Raw genomic sequence first — 24,503 nt, 5'->3', positions numbered from 1 at the left:
GTTTTTTTTGTGTACCATGACTGATGAAAAGGAGCCAACACCAAGAAGCTAAAACTGGGACAAAAAAAATGCCTAATTTTTGTCACAGTGGGTACTGAGATACAGAGTTAAGATAACCCACTGAATAAACCGTAATTTCACGCAGTTATACAAGGAATAATCTTTACCAACCGCAAATCTTCACTGAACAGGGACAAGCAAGGTAATTTTACAAATTCACCCCTATGATTTTCTGATATGCACAGCCAGCAGCTGAGAGCTTTAGCCCAAGAGTGTGAACTTGGAAAAATCGGCCTCATCACATTCACATTCAATAATGTTCATGGATATTTTTCAGCAAGCAGTAGTGGCACTCTTGGAATAATACGCATCGTTCCTGAGAAGATTTATATCCTCGATTTCCACCCCTCCCTCACCCTGCCATGACCTGAACCCACCTATATTTCTGGGTTCAGGTAATTAACATTGACCCTGACATGCCCTGGTATAGGCCCACTCCTTGATAGAGACACGCGACCAGAACCTGGGTGCAAATCCAGCCGCCAGCTTGGGGTGAGGAGGCCTTCTAGTGCTGTCCAAAAATGCCAACCAGTAGGCCTCCAGCCCTTGAAGATCTTCTCAGGTGTCCACAAGGAGAAAGTACCATCTGGGTGGATCCACTGGCCGACTCCCAGGCCTGCTCAGATTCTCCGATCCGAACAAGGCCGGGTGCAAGGCCCATTCCTTAGACGACCTTCTCCAAATGAGCACCAGCCTGGCTGTTAAGAGAGGAAACATGAGACAGAAGGCACGATGAGGCTCTACCCGCCTCACTTAAACGTCATCGGAAAAACGCCGGCAATCCCGGGGCAATGCAACAGCAGAGGAGACCCCACATAGCAGCAATTCTGGCCTCTTGCACATCTCCAATTTCCTTCACCCCAACATTGGCAGTCGTTCCTTCAGCCGTCTCGGCCCTAAACTCTGGAATTCCCTCCCTAAACCTTTCTGCCTCTCTACCTCTCTCTTCTCCTTTAAGACGCTCCTTAAAACCTATCACCTATCCTTATATCTGCTTATATGGTTCAGTGTCAAATTTTGTTTGATAACGCTCCTGGGCCGATTTACTACATTAAAGGCGCTATATAAATGCAAGTTGCTGTTGTTGTTGAAAGGCAGAGGAAAATCTATGCCATCCTTTCCTGTGGTGTTAATGACCGCTCTGTTTTTGGGAGACTAGAGTTTCTCTGTTAGTACCTTCCCAGCAAACTTAACAACAACCTTTACAGATCAGAACAGAAACACACCCCTACCTGCTCAATCATGGCTGGATTTTCCAATAATTTTGACGCAGCTTGATGTATATAAAAGGGGTTGAGGATCCGAACCTTTGAAGGGTCCAATTTCTTTACCGAGGCTGGAAGCTTCCAGAATCCTTGCTGAACCTAGTGTGAAGAATAATTGCAGTTCAGGGGAACATATTAAAAAGCAACACTAAAATCTGGATCCGCAGGCAGTCCTGCTCCAGCATTACCTCACGTCCAAATATGTGATTACATGATGAAGAGGGAGTTTGTCAACTAGAACTTTTCAGATCTTTTTCTCACATGCCCTCATGCATTCCTTCAAACCTCGAGAGAAGTGTCTGTGCCTCCTGTAATGAAGTGTGCATCCCCTCCCGATATTATTGGGCACTAGAAGCATGGGAAGTGGATGGTGGCAGCCATTTAGACTCCAGATAAATGGTCGCAGGTGCCCCTGAACAAGCAATTTGCTTCCTGTCCAAGGAACTTAAACCAACACTCAATCGCCCACCTTAAAGTGTCAGAGCGGGGCACCCCTGGTTCACCTGCGGTTAGGGTCATATTTCGTTTCACCACATGAACTATTTGTTCATTCATTCTCAAAACATGGTCCACAATGTTTATCCCCTTGGAGGCCTGCTCCTCCCGGGTTTCGTTGGCCATGCCCAAGATCCCGAGGCTGACTCCCGTACAGAGGGGAGAACGAGGAAAACCCCATTGGCGATTGTGGAACCTCCTGAATTGCGGGCATTGGAGAGGGGAGTGGGTTAGCATCCTCCCATGCAAACTTCCCAATCATTTGTTTTGCTGAATTGCTCGACCAAACCGTCTGTCTGTAGAAATCAGCGACCTTTCCAGCTTCAGTAGTTTACACAAGGCCTGCTGCTGCTGCTGTTGTATCTGTTGCTGTCCGTTGTTGTTGTTGTTGTTGTTGTTGTGGCTGTTAGTGTCATGGTATATTACAGCACAGAAGGAGGCCATTTGGCCCATCGTGCCTGTGCTGGCTCTTTGAAAGAGCTATCCGATTACTCCCATTCCCCTGCCCTTTCCCCGTAGCCCTGTAAATGTTTCCACTTCAAGTATTTATCCAATTCCCTTCTGAAAGTTATTATTGAATTTGCTTCCACCGCCCTTTCAGGCAGTGCATTCCAGATCATAACAACTCTCTGCATGAAAAAATGTTTCCTCATATCGCCTCTGGTTCTTTTGCCAATCACCATAAATTGATGTCCTCTGGTCACTGACACTTTTGCCACTGGAAACAGTTTTTCCTTATTTACTTTATCAAAACCCTTCATGATTTTGATCACCTCTATCAAATCTCCTCTTAACCTTCTCTGCTCTAAGGAGAACAACCCCAGCTTCTCCAGTCTCTCCACATAATTGAAGTCCCTCGTCCCTGGTACCATTCGAGTGAATCTCTTCTGCACCCTCTCTAAGGCCTTGACATCCTTCCTAAAGTGCGGTGCCCAGAATTGACCACAATACTCCAACTTCTTTTACTGTTTTGCCTGCCAATTTTTGATTCCAATCCAGCTGAGGCTTAATTAGTATTTCATAAAGATTTAGCATAACTTTCTTGCTTTTGTACTCTATGCCTCTATTTATAAAGCCCAGGATCCCATACGCTTTTTTAACAGTCTTCTCAACTTGTCCTGCCACCTTTGAAAATTTGTATATATACACCCCAGGTCTCCCTGTTCCTGTACCCCCTTTAAAATTGTACCATTTAGTTTATATTGCCTCTCCTCATTCTTTCTACCAAAATATATCACCTCATACGTCTCTGCGTTAATTTTCATCCTCCATGTTTCTGCCCATTTCACCAGTCTGTCTATCCTGAAGTCTGTTACTATCCTCCACATTGTTTACTACATTCCTGAGTTTCGTGTCATCTGCAAACTTTGAAATTATACCCTCTATACCAAAGTCCATATCATTAATATATAACAAAAAGAGCAGTGGTCCTAATACTGACCCCTGGGGAACACCACTGTATACTTTTTTTTAATTCATTCATGGGATGTGGGTGACGCTTAGTGAATTTTATATCCACGCTGCCACTGTCCCTTTAATCTCATGGGCTTTAATTTTGCTTACGAGTCTATTACATGGTACTTTATCAAATACGATTTTTCTTTAACAAATCCACACTGACTTTCTTTTATTTTCATATACTTTTCCAAATGCCAATTAATTTTGCCCTGGACTATTGTCTCTAAAAGTTTCCCCACCACCGACGTTAGGCTGATTGGCCTGTAATTGTCGGGTTTATCCCGCTCTGCTTATTTGAACAGGGGTGTAACATTTGCAATTCTCCAGTCCTCTGGCACCGCCCCCATCTACAGAGGATTGGAAGATTGTGGCCAGAGCCTCTGTAATTTCCACCTTTACGTCCCTCAGTAGCCTAGGATGCATCCCATCTGGACCGGGTACCTTCGCTGTTTTGAGTACTGCCAACCTTTTAAGTACATCCTCTTTATCTATTTTTATCCTATCCAATATCACCACTACCTCCTCCTTTACTGCTACAATGGCAGCATCCTCTTCTCTAGTGAAGACGGATGCAAAGTACTCATTTATTACCTCAGCCATGCCCTTTGCCTCCAAACGAAGATCTCCTTTTTTGTCCCTAATTGGTCCCACCCTTCCTTTGACTACTCTTTTACTATTTATATGTTTATTGAAGACTTTTGGGTTGTCTTTTATGTTAGTTGCTAATCTATTCTCATACTCTCTCTTTGCCCCTCTTATTCCCTTTTTTAGATCTCCTCTGTACTTACTATATTTAGCCCGGTTCTCTACTGTATTATGAACCTCACATTTATCATAAGCCTCCTTTTTCAGTTTTATTTTAATCTCTATATTTTTAGTCATCCAAGGAGCTCTAGTTTTGGATGCCCTTCCTGTCCCCCTCATGTGAATGTGTCTGCTCTGCACCTAAACCATCTCCTCCGAGAAGGCCTCCCACTGTTCAATTACTGTTTTGCCCATCAATTTTTGATCCCAATCCACCAGGGCAAGTTCTCTTTTTAACTCACTGAAATTAGCCCTCCTCCAGTTAAGCATTTTCACATTTGATTGTTCCTTGTCCGTTTCCATAACTATTCTAAACCTAATGATATTATGATCACTGTTCTCCAAATGCCCCCCACCCCCAACTGAAACATGCTCCACCTGCCCCACTTCATTCCCCAGAACTAGATCTAGCACTGCTTCCTTCCTGGTTGGGTTGAAAACACACTGTTCCAGAAAGTTCTCTTGTATACATTTCAGGAATTCCTCCCCCTCTTTGCCCTTCACACTGTTAATGTCCCAGCCTATATTGGGATCATTGAAGTCCCCCATTGTCCCTACTTTATAATTCTTGCAATTTTCTGTAATTTGCCTGCAAATGTTCTCCTCTGTCTCCTTCCCACTATTTGGTGGCCGATAGTATACACCCAGTAGCATAATAGCTCCTCTATTATTCCTTAATTTTAACCAATAGTCCTGCAAAGTCCTCCTCACGAACATCTGGGGACCTGTGCCAAAATTAGGAGAGCTGTCCCACAGACTAGTCAAGCAACAGCCTGACATAGCCATACTCACAGAATCATACCTTTCAGCCAACGTCCCAGACTCCTCCATCACCATCCCTGGGTATGTCCTGTTCTACCGGCACAAGACAGACCCACCAGAGGTGGCGGTACAGTGATATACAGTCAGGAGGGAGTGGTCCCGGGAGTCCTCAACATTCACTCTGGACCCCATGAGATCTCATGGCATCAGGTCAAACATGGGCAAGGAAACCTCCTGCTGATTACCACCTACCGTCCTCCCTCAGCTGACGAATCGGTCCTCCTCCATGTTGAGCACCACTTGGAGGAAGCACTGAGGGTAGCAAGGGCACAGAATGTAATCTGAGTGGGGGGCTTCAATGTCCATCAACGAGAGTGGTTTGGAAGCACCACTACTGACCGAGCTGGCCGAGTCCTGAAGGACATAGCCGCCAGACTGGGTCTGCGACAGGTGGTGAGCGAACCAACACGAGGGAAAAAACGACTTGACCTCGTCCTCACCAATCTACCTTTCGCGGATGCATCTGTCCATGACAGTATTGGTAGGAGTGACCACCGCACAGTCCTTGTGGAGTTGAAGTCCCGTCTTTGCACTGAGGACACCATCCAACATGTTGTCTGGCACTATCACTGTGCGAAATGGGATAGATTCACAACAGATCGAGCAGCTCAAAACTGGGCATCCATGAGGCGCTGTGGGCCATCAGCAGCAGCAGAATAGTATTCCAGCACAATCTGTAACCTCATGGCCCGGCATATTCCTCACTCTACCATTACCAACAAGCCAGGGGATCAACCCTGGTTCAGTGAGGAGTGTAGAAGAGCATGCCAGGAGCAGCACCAGGCGTACCTAAAAATAAGGTGCCAACCTGCGGAAGCTACAACTCAGGACTACGTGCATGCTAAACAGTGGAAGCAACATGCTATAGACAGAGCTAAGCGATTCCACAACCAGCGGATCAGATCAAAGCTCTGCAGTCCTGCCACATCCAGTTGTGAATGGTGGTGGACAATTAAACAACTAACAGGAGGAGGAGGCTCTGCAAACATCCCCATCCTCAATGATGGCAGAGTCCAGCACGTGAGTGCAAAAGACAAGGCTGAAGCATTTGCAACCATCTTCAGCCAGAAGTGCCGAGTGGATGATCCATCTCAGCCTCCTCCCGATATCCCCACCATCACAGAAGCCAGTCTTCAGCCAATTCGATTCACTCCACGTGATATCAAGAAACGGCTGAGTGCACTGGATACAGCAAAGGCTATGGGCCCCGACAACATCCCGGCTGTAGTGTTGAAGACTTGTGCTCCAGAACTAGCCGCACCTCTAGCCAAACTGTTCCAGTACAGCTACAACACTGGCATCTACCCGACAATGTGGAAAATTGCCCAGGTATGTCCTGTCCACAAAAACCAGGACAAATCCAATCCGGCCAATTACTGCCCCATCAGCCTACTCTCAATCATCAGCAAAGTGATGGAAGGTGTCGTCGACAGTGCTATCAAGTGACACTTACTGACCAATAATCTGCTCACCGATGCTCAGTTTGGGTTCCGCCAGGACCACTCGGCTCCAGATCTCATTACAGCCTTGGTCCAAACATGGACAAAAGAGCTGAATTCCAGAGGTGAGGTGAGAGTGACTGCCCTTGACATCAAGGCAGCATTTGACCGAGTGTGGCACCAAGGAGCCCTAGTAAAATTGAAGTCAATGGGAATCAGGGGGAAAACTCTCCAGTGGCTGGAGTCATACCTAGCAGAAAGGAAGATGGTAGTAGTTGTTGGAGGCCAATCATCTCAGCCCCAGGACATTGCTGCAGGAGTTCCTCAGGGCAGTGTCCTAGGCCCAACCATCTTCAGTTGCTCCATCAATGTCCTTCCTTCCATCATAAGGTCAGAAATGGGGATGTTCGCTGATGATTGCACAGTTCCATTCGCAACCCCTCAGATAATGAAGCAGTCCGTGCCCGCATGCTGCAAGACCTGGACAACATCCAGGCTTGGGCTGATAAGTGGCAAGTAACATTCGCACCAGACAAGTGCCAGGCAATGACCATCTCCAACAAGAGAGAGTCTAACCACCTCCCCATGACATTCAACGGCACTACCATCGCCGAATCCCCCACCATCAACATCCTGGGGGTCACCATTGACGAAACTTAACTGGACCAGCCACATAAATACTGTGGCTACAAGAGCAGGTCAGAGGCTGGGTATTCTGCGGCAAGTGACTCACCTCCTGACTCCCCAAAGCCTTTCCACCATCTACAAGGCACAAGTCAGGAGTGTGATGGAATACTCTCCACTTGCCTGGATGAGTGCAGTTCCAACAACACTCAAGAAGCTCGACACCATCCAGGGCAAAGCAGCCCGCTTGATTGGAACCCCATCCACCACCCTAAACATTCACTCCCTTCACCACCGGCACACCGTGGCTGCAGTGTGTACCATCCACAGGACGCACTGCAGCAACTCGCCAAGGCTTCTTCGAAGGCACCTCCCAAACCCGCAACATCTACCACCTAGAAGGACAAGGGCAGCAGGCACATGGGAACAACACAACCTGCACATTCCCCTCAAAGTTACACACCATCCCGACTTGGAAATATATCGCCGTTCCTTCATCGTTGCTGGGTCAAAATCCAGGAACTCCCTTCCTAACAGCACCGTGGGAGAACCTTCATCAGACGGACTGCAGCGGTTCAAGAAGGCGGCTCACCACCACCTTCTCAAGGGCAATTCAGGATGGGCAATAAATGCCAGCCTCGCCAGCGACACCCACATCCCATGAACGAATGAAAAAAACAATAGATTCTGCCTTTGACCCCTCAACTACATCATCCCTTTCCAGTCCTATAATAGTTTCTTTGATCAATACTTGGAGGGGAACGTGCAGGTGGTGTTGTTCCCATGTGCCTGCTGCCCTTGTCCTTCTAGGTGGTAGAGGTCGCGGGTTTGGGAGGTGCTGTCGAAGAAGCCTTGGCGAGTTGCTGCAGTGCATCCTGAGGATGGTGCACACTGCAGCCACAGTGCGCCGGTGGTGACGGGACTGAATGTTTAGGGTGGTGAATAGGGTGCCAATCAGGCAGGCTGCTTTGTCCTGGATGGTGTCGAGCTTCTTGAGTGTTGTTGGAGCTGCACTCATCCAGGCAAGTGGAGAGTATTCCATCACACTCCTGACTTGTGCCTTGTAGATGGTGGAAAGGCTTTGGGGAGTCAGGAGGTGAGTCTCTCGCCGCAGAATACCCAGCCTCTGACCTGCTCTTGTAGCCACAGTATTTATGTGGTTGGTCCAGTTAAGTTTCTGGTCAATGGTGAACCCCAGGATGTTGATGGTGGGGGATTCGGCAATGGTAATGCCATTGAATGTCAAGCTATTGTTGTCGTTGTTGTTTTTGCTGTTGTTGTTGTTCAGGCTGCTACTGATATTTTTGTACGTGCTTTTGCTATTATTGCTTTTGTTGTTGCTGCTGCTGCTGCTGTTGTTGTAGTTGCTGCTACAAGTGCAAGAAGATGGCAGATGGAGCATAATGTAGGGAAATGTGAGGTGATTCACTTTTGTAGGAAAAATAGAAAAACAGAATATTATTTAATTGGTGAGAAACTATTACATGTTGGTGTTCAGAGAGTTTTGGGTGTCCTTGTAAAAGAAGCACAGAAAGTTAACATGCAGGTACAGCAAGCAATTAGGAAGGCAAATGGTATGTTGGCCTTTATGGCAAGGGGGTTGGAGTACAAGAGTAAGGAAGTCTTGCTGCAATTGTACAGGGCCACACCTGGAGTACTGTGTCCAGCTTTGGTCTCCTTACCTAAGGAAGGATATACTTGCCTTAGAGGTGGTGCAACAAAGGTTCACTCGATTAATTCCTGGGATGAGAGAGTTGTCATTTGAGGAGAGATTGAGTAGAATGGGCCTATTCTCTCTGGAGTTTGGAAGAATAAGAGGTGATCTCCTTGAAACATATAAGATTTTGAGAGGGCTTGATAGGGTAGATGCTGAGAGGCTGTTTCCTCTGGCAGGAGAGTCTAGAACTAGAGGACATAGTCTCAGGATAAGGGGTCGGCCATTTAGGACTGAGATGAGGAGGAATTTCTTTACTCAGAGGGTTGTGAATTTTTGGAATTCTCTATCCCCGAGGGCTGTGGATGCTCAGTCGTTGAGTACATCCAAGGCTGAGATAGATAGATATTTGGACTCCAAGGCAATTAAGGGAAATGAGGATTGGTCAGGAAAGTGGAGTTGAGGTTGAAGATCAGCCATGATCTTATTGAATGACAGAGGAGACTCGAGGGGCCGTATGGCCTACTCCTGCTCCTATTTCTTATGTTCTTCTGTTCTTATGTAGAAGTATCTGTATGTCTACATAATGGAAGATTCTGTGTATCTACATATCAGAAGCGTCCACGTGTCCATATAATGGAAGTGACTGTGTATCTTCATAACAGAAGTGCCTGTATGTTTACATAACAGAATCAAGCGATATGGAGATCGGGTGGGAAAGTGGAGTTGAGGCACAAGATCAGCCATGATTTTATTCAAGGTGGAGCAGGCTCGAGGGGCCGTATGGCCTACTCCTGCTTCCATTTCTTATGTCCTTATGTCTGTTTGTCTATATAACAGAAGTGCCTGTATGTCTGCATAATAGGAGTGTCTGTGTGTGTGTATATAATGAAAGTCTGTGTGTGTGTCTATGATGAAAGTCTCTGTGTGTGTCTATAATGAAAGTCTCTGTGTGTGTATATGATGAAAGTCTGTGTGTGTGTATATAATGAAAGTCTGTGTGTGTGTATATAATGAAAGTCTGTGTGTGTGTATATAATGAAAGTCTGTGTGTGTGTATATAATGAAAGTCTGTGTGTGTGTATATAATGGAAGTGTCTTTCTGTGCATAAATGGAAGTGTCTGTGTGTCTATAATGGAAGTGTCTGTGTGTATATAATGGAAGTGTCTGTGTGTCTATAATGGAAGTGTCTGTGTGTATATAATGGAAGTGTCTGTGTGTCTATAATGGAAGTGTCTGTGTGTCTATAATGGAAGTGTCTGTGTGTATATAATGGAAGTGTCTGTGTGTATATAATGGAAGTGTCTGTGTGTCTATAATGGAAGTGTCTGTGTGTATATAATGGAAGTGTCTGTGTGTATATAATGGAAGTGTCTGTGTGTCTATAATGGAAGTGTCTGTGTGTCTATAATGGAAGTGTCTGTGTGTATATAATGGAAGTGTCTGTGTGTCTACACATTAGAAGCATGTGTAATGGAAAGTGAAATGCCATTTATTGCGCAAGTGAATCAGACCCTGTGGCAAATATCTGATACTGACTGGTTCGCCCTTATAAATATTCCTCTTCTTCCCAATCCCATCACAGAAGCCGTTTATACAGCTGACATTTTGTGCAAATAATGTACTGTTAGATGAGTATTTAAGGCAATGTTTAGGCTGGCTTCAGTCTGGCTTCTCTATGAGGAAACATGAGGAAACAAACAAGAAGAGTCCATTTGGCATATCAAATTCTATCCCTGATGCACCATTAATTCAGGGACAATATTCTCCCTGGGGTGTATGATGTCTTTGTAGTCAGTTAAATGTTGGTGAATGGCTTTGCTAAGTATTTATGCAGAAACCCTGTAAACACCATTAGTCACTAAACCTCTCATCAGTGGCAAGTTAAGACACCCAATCACAAGTGACTTGGAATCATTCAAGTCTATTTTTTGCAAATGCTAATAAACACAATGTAGAATGCTGGTGGCGGAAGAGGCAGAAAAGATGGAGTCGAGAAGGAGAAGTACATGTCACCCAATCCTGACCACACCAATGCCTCCTTAGACTAAACTAACCCTTTCCAACTTGTAACAAATGCCCTCAAGCCGCATCCTCTTATTCAGTTGGCTTTGTTAACAACAAGCTTCACATTGACTGGATACTTTCAGTCAACGGTTGATAATCATCCCACATTCCATCTCATTGTGGCCCTTTCCTAATGGGAGTCCATTCTTCATGCGGATTGTTTGTGCTTTCTGCTGCCATTTTGTGTCACCTCACATTACTCCATAAAAACATCCGTCTGCTATTTCGAAGCCCTTCAACTTCACCAATTGGCTTTGAATGCTTGCAATGGCCAACTGCTCCTTAGTTTGCTGCTATCAGCAAGTTTGACAGTACTAAACAGCTCTCCTGCAGCACTGAAGGGTATGTTGTTTTGCAAGGACAGGTGTGTTATACCATATAATGTGCAATGTATTATTTTCTGCCAAAATGAAGGTGTGTGGTAACTCAGTATCTCCCTACGGCCACAAGTTATGACTGCTGTGTCTTTCTTGCTCAGTTAGAGGCAAATTGTTCTTAGGCAGATCCTCAGGTCAATTAGAGGTCCAACCGTCTTCCTTTCTGGATAGTTTAGTTTTAATTTCTGTGAATCCTGAAGTCACTGAGAAGGTGTTTCTTTTGGTGAAGAATCTGTATATTGGAAATGATTGGCTTGGTTCCTCATTTTAACTACATTTTTTTTATAAATGTGACACAGATGTGACAGTGAGGCACAGAAGTGTGACAAACGTGTCTCTAAACATCTGAGTATGTACAGAAAATATATTAAAAATCTTACAACTGCATGCACTTCCATCGTAAATGTCTTGCCTCTGTAAACTGTCTGTAGTTACAGTCTCCCACCAGAGGGAATTCTGTAGCATCTCCCAGTTCCTCAGCCTGGACTGCACAGAAACCTTTACATTCCAACCAACTCGACCTCTCTGCTTCCCAAATTGCTGTAAATTTTTCTACTTAGCTACAAATAATAATATAAGAAATAAGGACAGAATGTACAACTTTAAAATTACGTTTGCATGCCATGTTTGATTTGTACCCCACCACCTGAGACCTGAAGGCTGGAACTTGGTCTCTAAATGTCTCTAAAATATATTAAAAACTTGGAACTTGGGTCTTCACTTCCTGTTTGCACTGCCAAGGAGGCGTGACTATCAATATTATACATATACTCTCTCGATACACAGATGCCTCGGCTTTGCGCAGGGCCACTGATTTACGGTGACTAAATAGGGCTGAATTTCCTCCCCTATCCCGCACGCCCTCTAGTCTGGGTGTGCAACAGGTGGAGTGCAAATTAAGTACACTTCACCTGACAGGACCTGAACCTGCCTGCATTTCCAAGTTCAGGTCATCAGTCGAGGGAGAACTCCCCTATCATAGGCCCATGCTGGGGAGTTCTCCCTTGACTAATAGGGCTTTGCAATTGGAAATTGGGATGGGAACCTGTTTGCTGACCCAGGCTTGAGTGCTGGAAATGGCCATTGACTGCAAGGCCTTCAGGCTGCTGTCCAGGCCTGGGGATGGTATCTGGTACCTGTAAAGATAAGATGCCATTTTACGAGCCTCTATCTTCTTCTTGCTTGACCTTCTCAGACGCTCCGATCTGAGGGGCCCTGGGGTCAGGGTTTAAGGTCACTTCTAGGTGCTCCTCAAAATGGGCACCTAGCTGGGTTTTGGGAGAGGAGAATAGGTGGAAGAGTGGGCTACGCTCCCATTTCTATGGCTGTGCCTTCTTGGAATGTAATTGCTTCCAATCCGCCCGGGAATCCTCCAGGAAATTCCTGGGCAACTTTAAGGAAGTGGAAGCCCAGCATAACAGATTTAGACCCAGGAATTCAGCATTCCCCAGGGGTAGGGGGAGGGATATCAGTCCGCAAAAAGCAAATTGTGTTTTCATTATCTGGTATTCCTAGTTTTTATTTGTGTTTAGCGAACTGAATTCTGCAACTGTTCATTTCTCTATGAAAACCAGAAATGAGGGCCTTCATTTTATGTATAGTTTTTTTTACCTATATGTTTGATTTTTATGCCTTGCTTTTTTTTTTAAAGCTGAGGATGCACAGCAAGTTGGTATGCAAGATGTTGGAGGTAGGTACTTCGTGTTTCTCAGTACTGAGGAAGGGGGTGTAACAGGCTTCAGTAGCACTGCGGCAGTACTGAGCATTGGTAGAACGGAGGAATGGTTCTGGCATTTTGCTGAGATGGGATTGCTAGGGTTTGCCTGTGGGGGTGCAGCAAGGAGGAAGTTGCCCTTCAGCTTGGTAGCACTGTGTTGGAGGAACCTGAAATTTGGCAGAACTTGGTTCCTGGAACAATGCCGCTTTCCCTAGATAATAAGTATCACAGCGACATAAATAATTATGTAGATCACACTCTCAGTTGGGCTGACTAAACATCACTGCTGCACTCTGGGAAGTTGTGCAGGCGGCATAAGTTCGGACTGGACGGTCTGCCCTCAGCTGGCAAAGTCATCATTCCAGGTGAAAATATCTGGGGCAGCATAGAGGAGAAATGGATGTGGGCATATATGCTGGTATCAACCCCAGCCCTCAAATTTTCATCCATTTAAATGAATGGAAAGGAAATTGGGGGGTTTCCAATAGGGTGAAATGCTCTCCTCCATTTTTCCTTTATACACTCTGTCCGAACAAGTTCTTTACACCTGAGCACTAAATCTTCCCTATAAATGGGAGCTCAGGTTATTGAGATGGGCTCGGGGTCCTGAAGTAAAAACTTTAATGAAGGGAAAGAAAGAAAGAAAGGAAGGAAGGAAGAAAGATTTTTAGATATATACCTTGCTATGTCTCATTGTATGCACTGGGGACATAATCTTAAAATTAACAACAAGGATACTTCCGGGTCTTACAAAACTAAGTTATGAGGAGAACCTCGCAGGGATGATCTTGTTTTCAATAGAAAAAAGAGGATTAGGACATAAGAACAGGAGGAGACCATTCAGCCCCTCGAGCCTGTTTCACCATTCAATTTGATCATGGCCGATCTGCGCCTCAACTCCATTTACCCCCCTTTGTTCTCTATCCCTTGATACCCTCACCTAATGAAAATCTATTGATCTCAGTCTTGAAATTGTCAATTGACCCCCAGCATCCATAGTCTTTTGGAGGACAGTTCCAGATTCCTACTACCCTTTTGTGTGAAAAATTGCTTCACTCCTAAATGTCCTAAGTCTAATTTTAAAATTATGCCTCCTTGTTCTGGTTTCCCCACCAGCGGGCACAGTTTCTCTGTATCTACCCTATCAAATCAGTCAAAACTTAAAACCACACTGGTGAAACTCCTGGAAATAAGGTTGAATTCTTGTTACAACAGAAGCAGAGGTAAGACTTCCCTCGGGCAAGCCTTCATTGGTGTTTGGGGTGTCCATGTTTGATGTGTGTGGAAAGTTCCCTTTGTGTCTTGGCCAGTTGATGTCTTGGGATTGATGGCTAAAGACAATCCAGAATATAGAGGCTCCGATGCAGAAGCATGTGACAGTCTTATTGACTGAGACTGTGAGTGCAGAACAAGAGGATCAAAATTAACAAACTTCAAGCAAGCCTGGAGGTTAGAATTAATATTCTCCCCACACAGTAATGGACATTCCCCAAAGCAGCTAACTCAATAACTATTTCAAAATGTTGAAAGGACACAAGAGATTAACTAGTGACAGATGATTACCACTGGTCAGTGGGCCGGTCACAAGGGGCAAAGGTTCAGGATTAGTACTAAAAACATACAGGGGAGGTTAGAAGGAATTTTTCCACACAGTTACTAGATTATGAATGAATTACCACATGTGGCTGTTGAAACTGAGACAATTCTGGTATTTTGGACGCAGTTAGAGAGATAATCTGGATGAAAAGTATTAAAGGGTACAGGGAAAGAGTTTTTATTGGAGTTTTTATTTGGACAAAATTAGTCTCCACTTGGAGAAGCAAGGATTAATCAGGGATAGTCAACATGGCTTTGTCAAGGGAAGATCATGTCTGACTAATTTGGTTGAATTTTTTGAGGGGGTGACTAGGCGTGTGGATGAGGGTAACACAGTGGATGTGGTATACATGGATTTCAGTAAGGCCTTCGATAAAGTCCCGCACAGAAGACTGGTCAAGAAGGTACGAGCCCATGGAATCCAGGGTGCCTTGGCACTTTGGATACAAAACTGGCTTAGTGGCAGAAGGCAGAGGGTGATGGTCGAAGGTTGTTTTTGTGACTGGAAGCCTGTGGCCAGTGGGGTACCACAGGGATCGGTGCTGGGTCCCTTGCTGTTTGTGGTCTACAATAACGACTTGGATATGAATGTAAAAGGTATGATCAGTAAGTTCGCTGATGATACAAAGATTGGTAGGGTGGTAAATAGCGAGGAGGATAGCCTCAGTCTGCAGGACGATATAGATGGGTTGGTCAGATGGGCGGAACAGTGGCAAATGGAATTTAACCCGGAAAAGTGCGAGGTGATGCACTTTGGAGGGACTAACAAGGCAAGGGAATACACAATGAATGGGAGGACCCTAGGCAAGACAGAGGGTCAGGGGGATCTTGGTGTGCAAGTTCACAGATCCCTGAAGGCGGCGGAACAGGTAGATAAGGTGATAAAGAAGGCATATGGGATACTTGCCTTTATTAGCCGAGGCATAGAATATAAGAGCAAGGAGGTTATGATGGAGCTGTATAAAACACTGGTTAGGCCACAGCTGGAGTACTGTGTGCAGTTCTGGTCGCCACACTACAGGAAGGATGTGATCGCTTTGGAGAGGGTGCAGAGGAGATTCACCAGGATATTACCAGGGCTGGAGCGCTTCAGCTATGATGAGAGACTGGGAAGATTGGGTTTGTTTTCCTTGGAGCAGAGGAGGCTGAGGGGGGACATGATTGAGGTGTACAAAATTATGAGGGGCACAGATAGGATGGATACTAAGGAGCTTTTTCCCTTCGTTGAGGGTTCTATAACAAGGGGGCATAGATTCAAGGTAAAAGGCGGGAGGTTTAGAGGGGATTTGAGAAAGAACTTTTTCACCCAGAGGGTGGTTGGAGTCTGGAACTCACTGCCTGAAAGGATTGTGGAGGCAGGAACCCTCACAACATTCAAGAAGCATTTGGATGAGCACTTGAAATGCCATAGCATACAAGGCTACGGACCAAATGCTGGAATATGGGATTAGATTAGACAGGGCTTGATGGCCGGCACGGACACGATGGGCCGAAGGGCCTCTATCCGTGCTGTATAACTCTATGACTCTATGACTCTATGAAATAGTTTCATTGTGGAGCTAACACTGGCACAATAGACTGAATGGTTTCCTTCTGTGCTAAAATTGTCTATGATTTAATGGTTGAAAATTAGAGGGGTAGGTATATAGTGAGATGATCAAATGTTCCATGGATAAGATGCCCTTCTTTTACTGGAGCCATTGGAAACGGGCATCTCCCTCCCCCACCATCAGCCCAGGAATAAAGAGGCTAATTGCTTGCTTCCTCCCCTCCGCCCTCAGCCCTACCAAGTTCAGCTAACTCAGTACAGACCAGTGACTGAACCTGGGTGATTCTTTGGTCTTTACAGCTGAGAACCATGAAGTGTGATTATCCATCGAGATGCATGAGAGCGGTGTGGGGTGACTCGCCCTCCCTGCTGCCTCTGGGAGTTACCTGACCTTCACTTACCAACATGGCTGAGGTCAGGGCCTCATTGTGTGGTAAACTGTGAGTGAAAATTCATCCCACCATTCCATGATGCAATGCATTGGGCGTTTAACGCAACATGACAGTACGGCACACGGACATTCAAAAATTGGGCTTTCAGCACCCCAATTTTTGAATGTAATTCTCCGTCACTTAATCACTCCATGAACTCAGCGCAGGGGCACCTCAGAGTAACCCTGAGTGGCTCCAGCTCTGGATGCAGCTAGCGAGATTCTGTGCAGTTCCAACCCTCGATACCTACTCTTGTTTCATTATACACAATCGCCTTCAACCAGTGGATATCAACTGTCTTAAATGGTGTGAGCACAAAGAGTGTGTCGGGATTGTTTTCGGCAGCGAGGTCTTCAGACGCTGATTCAGGGTAAAAAATCCTCAGAGTTGTTTTGTTGCCAACATCCTTTTCATAGCCTCTCATTGGAGCATTGTTTAGCCTAGGAACATAGGAACAGAGAGCATTTAGGTGCACGAAACAGGCCATTGCGTCCAATAAGACAGCCCATTTTGATTAAGCTCAACCCCATCTACTATCATAGAATCATAGAAAGTTACGGCACAGAAGGAGGCCGCTCGGCCCATCGTGTTTGTGCTGGCCGAAAAAGGGCTTTCCAGCACTTGGTCCGTAGCCCTGCAGGTTACGGCACTTCAAGTGCTCATCCAAGTACTTTTTAAATGAGTTGAGGGTTTCTGCCTCTACCACCCTTTCAGGCAGTGAGTTCCAGACCCCCACCACCCTCTGGGTGAAAAAAATTCTCCTCAGCTCCCCTCTAATCCTTCTACCAATTACTTTAAATATATGCCTCCTGGTCACTGACCCCTCTGCTAAGGGAAATAGGTCCTTCCTATCCACTCTATCTAGGCCCCTCATAATTTTATACACCTCAATTAAAAATCTCCCCTCAGCCTCCTCTGTTCCAAAGAAAACAACCCCAGCCTATCCAATCTTTTCTTATAGTTGTAGTTCTCCAGCCCTGGCAACATCCTCATAAATCTCTTCTCTATCACATGACTTAATTATTTACAAGAAGAACTAAGCAGCATTTAGACTTTACTTGGGTGATTTTACGACTTTGAACTCCAGCAATGAGCATTGGCCATTGGGAGGACATAACGGAAATTACACGACCACTCCCTTCGATTTTTTTGTAAAATGATCCCTTATCTCCACAAGGGAAATGCTCGCAGAGAAAGTCGCTCTCTTTAGAACATCTCTGTTACAGACATTCCAAGGTAGTCACTCGGCTGTCCCTGACTGATTTTCCTGAAAACGAAATGCATTCTCATCAAACCTACCCACCTTCTCACCGTGCACCTCAGGACCCTCTTTTACATAGAATTACATACATGTATTACATAGAATTTACTGCACAGAAACAGGCCATTCGGCCCAACTATGCTGGTGTTTATGCTCCATACGAGCCTCCTCCCATCCCTCTTCATCTAACCCTATCAACAAACCCTTCTAACCCTTTCTCCCTCATGTACTTACCTAGCTTCCCCTTAAATGCATCTATGCTATTCGCCTCAACTACTCCTTGTGGTAGCACGTTTCATATTCTCACCGTTCTCTGGGTAAAGAAGTTTCTCCTGAATTCCCTATTATGAATTACCAGGTACAGTTCTTTCCTGAGCCTGTTTATACTATTTGATTCACTGGCTTTCCCTGGTAACAGTTGGTTGTTTTACGTCTCCCGTTAGGAGTTGGGCAGGGTGAGAACAGTGATCGCATGGAGGAGAGGCAGGGGGTACTTGCGCAGTTTCGAAGACAGCCCTCATTTGCATGACATAGGGGAGCTCCGAGCACCAAAACCCACTCCCCATAGGCAGCTCGCCAATTTGGAGGTGGAAAATTAGATTCTGCGGCAGGTTCATAAGGGCCTGCAGCAGCTTAAAGGGGAGGTGTTTTTTTTTGTGGCCAAAATATAGAAACAACACCTTGGTGCTGTGGGGGGCAAGAAGAGTTCCAGCCGAGCAGTGAGGTTTGCAGATACAGCCATGAAGATGCTGGTGAAGCAAGTTGAGAACAGAAGGGAGGTCCTCTTCTCCATAGATAATCAATGGATACCACAGCAAATTGACACAGCAAGAGATGGTACAAGTAAGTGTGATCGGCATCATCTCCAGGATCTAGGGCCAGTGCGGGAAGAAATTTAATGATCTCACCAGGGCTGCCAAGGTAAGATTTCTCTTTCACATCACTCACACTTCCTGCACAGCCCTGCACAACCCTACCTTTGCCCAGCGCTATCAATCTGTCCCTCCCCTGCTCTACATGGCTTTGCATAAATTGGCAGGGAAGACTTCAGTGCACCTCCTTTCTGTTTGCACTCCCACGCTCCAAAGCCGCTACTGCACTCACAACTGCTTCTCCCTCTTGGCCTCACCTGCTGCATCTTCCTGTCATCATACACACTACGGTAAGCTGGCTCATACATGGCGAGGGTTGAAAGCCCTTCCTCAGGACACATGTCTATCTTCTTCCAATCTTCTTTTAGGAAGACTCAACAGGAGGGGGACAACCAACACAGGAGGACCACTTGCCACACTTCAAACACTCACCCCGTGTAAGAGCATTGACATTATAGAAAGAAAGAACTTGCATTTATATAGCGCCTTTCACAACCTCAGAGCGTCCCAAAGCACTTTACAGCAAATGAAGTAGTTTTTGAACTGTAGTCACTATTGTGACATAAGAAATGCGGCACTGACCATTTTGTGCACAACAAGCTCCCACAAACAGCAATATGATAATAACCAGATAATCTCTTTCTGTGGTATTGGTTGAGGGATAAATATTGGCCACGACACTAGGGATAACTCCCCTGCTCATCGAAATAGTACCATGAGATCTTTTACATCCACCTAAGAGGGTAGACAGGGCCTCGGTTTAACATCTCACAGTGCAGCATTCCTTCAGTACTGGACTGAAATGTCAGCCTGGATTTTGTGCTCAAGTCTCTGACATAGTGAGAGCTGCGGCTCAGTGGGTAGCACTCTAGCCTTGAGAGGCAAGAGTGCTACCCACTGAGCCGCAGCTGACACTGCCAGGAAGACACACAGCATCCAGCATCGGAGATGGTGAGACCAGAGGCCTGGCACAGCAGGGTATGTCAACCTCTTCATCTTCGCTTCTCCTTCTGCTGAACTCCTTCAGTCACACACTGAGCATGACAACCTGATGTTGCATTGTACTGCCACCGATCTGCTAGTGCATACCCGGACAATACGTCCTAACCCGAGACTCACTCCCCTTTTCCAGGTCAATCAGAAGACTTGGTCACTAGTACCAGACAGACTGATTATTCAGCAATAAACTGCATTTGTCAAAGGTTGTTATCAGAAATATTTATTGACAGGACGGAAGGAGTTGGTACAGAGACCTGTGAAACTCCTTACACATGGGCTCCTCCGTCAATTCCCATTTGCTCGAAATTAATGCCGCTCGAAAATCAAAGTGCACTGACGTAACAGCACATCAAAGTTGTAACGATTTGTGTCACTGTGTCAGGATGAGGTTATGCATCCATGATCTCCAGGTGGCGAGTTCCCTATCTCAGCCATGTGTCGGGGGGGGGGGTCGGGGGGGTGATGAGTAGAGGTCAGCACTTGCCCACTGGGAGACAAGGAAAACATTCAAAAGAGGGAAGCAGAGATATTTAAGATCTATTTTTTACAAATTTTTTCCTTGTTTTCTTCCTACCCCTTCCCTCTTCTCCTGCAAATGCTGACTCCCTGCTTGGTTATGGTTCTGTTAAATAGCCATGTGAGGGAATGGACATTGAGCATTGACAAGCAATTTGACAGTGAGGTATCACATTCAAGCCACAACCTATAAAATATCCACATACACACACTTTCCAGCATGGGCCACTGGATAGCAACCAGAACTGGAAACCCTGTCTGATTTTCCCCTTCCCAGGAGGACAATTGTGCCCCCCAGTGCAACCAAGCTCAAATTAGGTCATTCAACACAATCTCAAACTGAACCATGGACCTTCTGGTCTGTATGGCTCTTTCACGCCACCTTAACTATCTGAAGTTGTCAGCTGTGGCTCAGTTGGTAGCACTCTCATCTCTTAGTCATGAAGGCTGTGGGCTCTAAGTCCCACTCCAGAGACTTAAGCACATAATCTAAGGTTGACACTTCAGTGCAGTACTGAGGGAGTGCTGCACTGTCGGAGGTGCTGTCTTTCAGATGAGATGTTAAACAACTTGCCCTCTCATTGGATGTTAAAGATCCCATGGCACTATTTGAAGAACAGAAGGGTTTTCCTGGTGTCCTGGCCAATATTTATCCCTCAACCACCACCTAAAACAGATTATCTGGCCATTTATCACATTGCTGTTTGTGGGATCTTGCTGTGCGCAAATTAGCAGCTATGTTTCCTACATTACAACAGTGATTAAACTTCAAAGGCTGTAAATTGCTTTGGGACATCTTGATGTTGTGAAAGGTGCTATATAAATGCAAGTTTCTCCTTTTTTTTCTTTTCACCCATCAAGAGAGCTGCAAGAACTTAGGTTAAAACAATCAAAAACACCCAATCAGAACCATCAGAATGGGTCATCTTCTCTTTCACCTCAGAACTAATGCCCCCATCACCATTTCAGGTTAAACCTTATTCAAATACAAGTGGATATGAGTGGAGTAGAATCTTTGGGCTTCCCAACTCTAAGGTGCATTAATAGAATTGAATGACATCTGAATATGACACTAACTGAATGAATATGAGGAGTGCCTAGGTCTGGGTCATTAGTACTGTATGCTGAGGGGTAGCTCTTGGAGCTTTCGAATAAGTCTACTACTGAAGACCTCACGCAAATGCCTGCTACACACAGTTAAATACCCCTGAGCTACATGGCAGGGCAATACACTACTGCTGCAATGAGTGGTACCATGGTACAGAAGGATGTAACTATAAGCTTGCAGATGCCTTCTCCAAGGCACTCTCATTCAGCTTAACGGCCAACTCACGTGCAGTGCTGATCGGAGCCTGGGAGAAATTGGCCTCCCCACTCACTCACCCTAGGAATGAAGACCAAAAGAGAGGAAAATAGAAAGGAAGAACTTGTTTTTTTATAGCACCTTTCACTACCTCAGGAGTCCCAAAGCTCTTAACAGCCAATGAAGTTGAGATGAAGAATTACCAATGTTGTAATAGAGGGAAATGCAGCAGTCAATTTGCATAAACAGCAATGAGATAATGACCAGATAATCTGCTTTGGTGATGTTGGTTGAGGGATAACTATTGACCAGGACACCAGGAGAACTCCCCTGCTCTTCTTTGAATGAAATCTTTTATGTCCACCTCAGAGAAAAGATGGGGCCTCGGTTTAACATCTCATCTGAAATCCGGCACCTCCGACAGTGCAGCACTCCTGAAGTGTCAGCTTAGATTATATGCTCAAGTCTTTGGAGTGGGACTTGAACCCATGACCTTCTGATTCAGAGGTGAGAGTGCTGCCCACTGAGCCATGGCCGACACCAAACAGAAAGAAATAAGCTGCACGTCACTCACCGAATGACAATGTCGTATTTGTTGATTGTTTCTCCGAGGGAGCTGTTTCTCAGGGTGTATCCGTTGCCGATGACAACGCATCTCTTACAATCCAACCTGACAAAAGACAAGGCGCCTTTATTAAAGAAGGAAGGTCAGTGCAGTGGCAGAACAAATTTTAACTTCTTATTTGATTGATTAGTAAATAACCTCTATGGAGTGAGTTATGGCCACCAGGACCTGACAGGTAAATGTTTGTCCAGGATTTAAGATTGCTTTTAAAAGAGCACGCAAACTCATTCTTTTAATGATCAAGACTATTTGTACATTTCTTTCTGTTGTGAACCTAGATATGTCAGCCTATATTCTTTAAATGTAATCCAACCCATTGTAGGTTTTAGAGACATGGCTAAGACAGGCATTATAGATAGGTGAGGTTAGCCTGAGTTAGTATATGCAGACAGTCCCGTAGCCCAAGTGTTGTTGCCACAGTACAGGAAGAAGAGAACATCCTCGAGCAAACCAGACAGGGTATACTAAATCAAGAATAAATAATAGAATCCATCAGGTTATAAAATATGATTTTGATACAATACAAATGAACATAATCAACAGAAAATCAGATAGGTTAGGGATAATGGGAACACACTGAGGAAAAGGAATGAGCTCTGCTGGACAGTGCAACACAGATAAGAATGAGCCCCCGATGCAGCTTTATTGTTCATTCTTGATTTAGTCTACCCTGTCTGGTTTGCTCAAAGATGTACTCCAGTGCAGTACTGATGGAGTGCTGCACTGTCAGAGGTGCTGTCTTTTGCATGAGATGTTAAACCGAGACCCTGTCCGCCCCCTCAGGTGGACATAAAAGATCCCATGGCACTATTGCGAAGGAGAGCAGGGAAGTTTTTCCCAGTGTCTAGGTCAATATTTATCCCGCAACCAACATCACTAAAACAACAGATTACCTGGTAATTATCACATTGCTGTTTGTGGGACCTTACTGTGCGCAAATTGGCTGCTGCATTTCCTACATTACAACAGTGACTACACTTCAAAAGTACTTCATTGGCTGTAAAGTGCTTTGAGACATCCTGAGGTTGTGAAAGGCGTTATATAAATATAAGTCTTTCATTATTTTTCTTTTCTTTAGATTCACACTAAAATAGACATGAAGGCAGAGGCTTGTCAGAGGGTGTGGGTTGTTAGTGGGTATAAAAGTTGATGTATCCTAGTGGCCTGTGGGCAGCTTGGACTAAAAACATCAGACAGCAAGCTCAGGGAGGCCGAGGTTCATCCATAACAACATAAGAAATAAGAGCAGGAGTAGGCCACATGACCCCTCGAGCCTGCTCCGCCATTCAATAAGATCATAGCTAATCTTCAACCTCAACTCAACTTTCCCGCCCAATCCCCATTTGTCTTCATTCCCCTAGAGTCCAAAAATCTATCCATCTCAGCCTTTGAATATACTCAATGACTCAGCATCCACAGCCCTCTAGAGTAGAGAATTCCAAAGATTCGCAACCCTCTGAGTGAAGAAATTCCTCCTCACCTCAGTCTTAAATGGCCAACCCCTTATCCTGAGACTATGTCCCCTAGTTCTAGACTCTCCAGCCAGGGGAACAAACCTCTCAGCATCTACCCTGTCAAGCCCCCTCAGAATCTTATATGTTTCAATGAGATCACCTCTCATTCTCCTAAACTCCAGAGAGTATAGGCCCATTCTACTCAACCTCTCCTCATAGGGCAACCCTCTCATCCCAGGGATAAATCTAGTGAACCTTCATTGCACCGCCTCCAAGGCAAGTTTATCCTTCCTTAGATAAGGAGACCAAAACGGCACACAGTACTCCAGGTGTGGTCTCACCAAAGCCTGTACAATTGAACAAAACTTCCTTACTCTTGTACTTCAATCCCCTTACAATAAAGGCCAACATGCCATTTGCCTTCCCAATTGCTTGCTGTACCTGCATGTTAACTTTTGGTGTTTGTTGTACGAGGACACCCAAATCTCTCCGAACACCAACATTTAATAGTTTCTCACCATTTAAAAAATATTCTGTTTTTTTATTCTTCCTACCAAAATGAATAACCTCACATTTCCCCACATTATGCTCCATCTACCACCTTCTTGCCCATTCACTTAACCTGTCTATATCCCTTTGCAGACTCTTTGTGTCCTCTTCACAGCTTACTTTCCCACATGGCTTTGTATCATCAGCAAACTTGGATACATTACATTCGGTCCCTCCAACTAAGTCATTAATATAGATTGTAAATAGCTGAGGCCCAAGCACTGATCCTTGCGGCCCCCCACTAGTTACAGCCTGCCAACCTGAAAATGACCCGTTTATCTCTATTTTCTGTTTTCTGACCAGTAATCAATCCCCTATTCATGCTAATATATTACCCCCAACCCCATCAGCCCTTATCTTGTGTAACAACCTTTTGTGTGGCACTTTATCAAATGCCTTTTGAAAATCCAAATATATTACATCCACTGGTTCCCCTTTATCTACCCTGCTAGTTACATCCTCAAAAAACTCCAATAAATTTGTCAAACATGATTTCCCTTTCATAAAACCATGTTGACTCTGCCTAATCATGCTATGATTTTCTAAGTGCCTGGGTGCCCTCCAA

The 24,503-nt window shown here is 45.1% G+C and overlaps 1 protein-coding gene across 1 annotated transcript in view; it reads right to left on the bottom strand.

The window, feature by feature from the left end:
• LOC137301342 (CMP-N-acetylneuraminate-beta-galactosamide-alpha-2,3-sialyltransferase 4-like) overlaps positions 1-24,503 on the bottom strand; it is a gene marked incomplete at its 5' end in the record, with an annotated part of 65,750 nt that overhangs the window by 27,322 nt on the left and 13,925 nt on the right. Inside the window, 3 exons of the mRNA XM_067970789.1 lie at positions 1,293-1,424; positions 16,610-16,799; positions 21,885-21,980. Of these exons, the coding sequence (XP_067826890.1) occupies positions 1,293-1,424; positions 16,610-16,799; positions 21,885-21,980 (418 nt within the window). The remainder of the gene's footprint in view (positions 1-1,292; positions 1,425-16,609; positions 16,800-21,884; positions 21,981-24,503) is intronic.

The sequence above is a fragment of the Heptranchias perlo genome, chromosome 33, assembly GCF_035084215.1.
Source record: "Heptranchias perlo isolate sHepPer1 chromosome 33, sHepPer1.hap1, whole genome shotgun sequence".
NCBI lineage: Eukaryota > Metazoa > Chordata > Chondrichthyes > Hexanchiformes > Hexanchidae > Heptranchias > Heptranchias perlo.
Note: the sequence above shows the minus strand (reverse complement) of the source record. Positions and strands in the feature narration are given on the sequence as shown.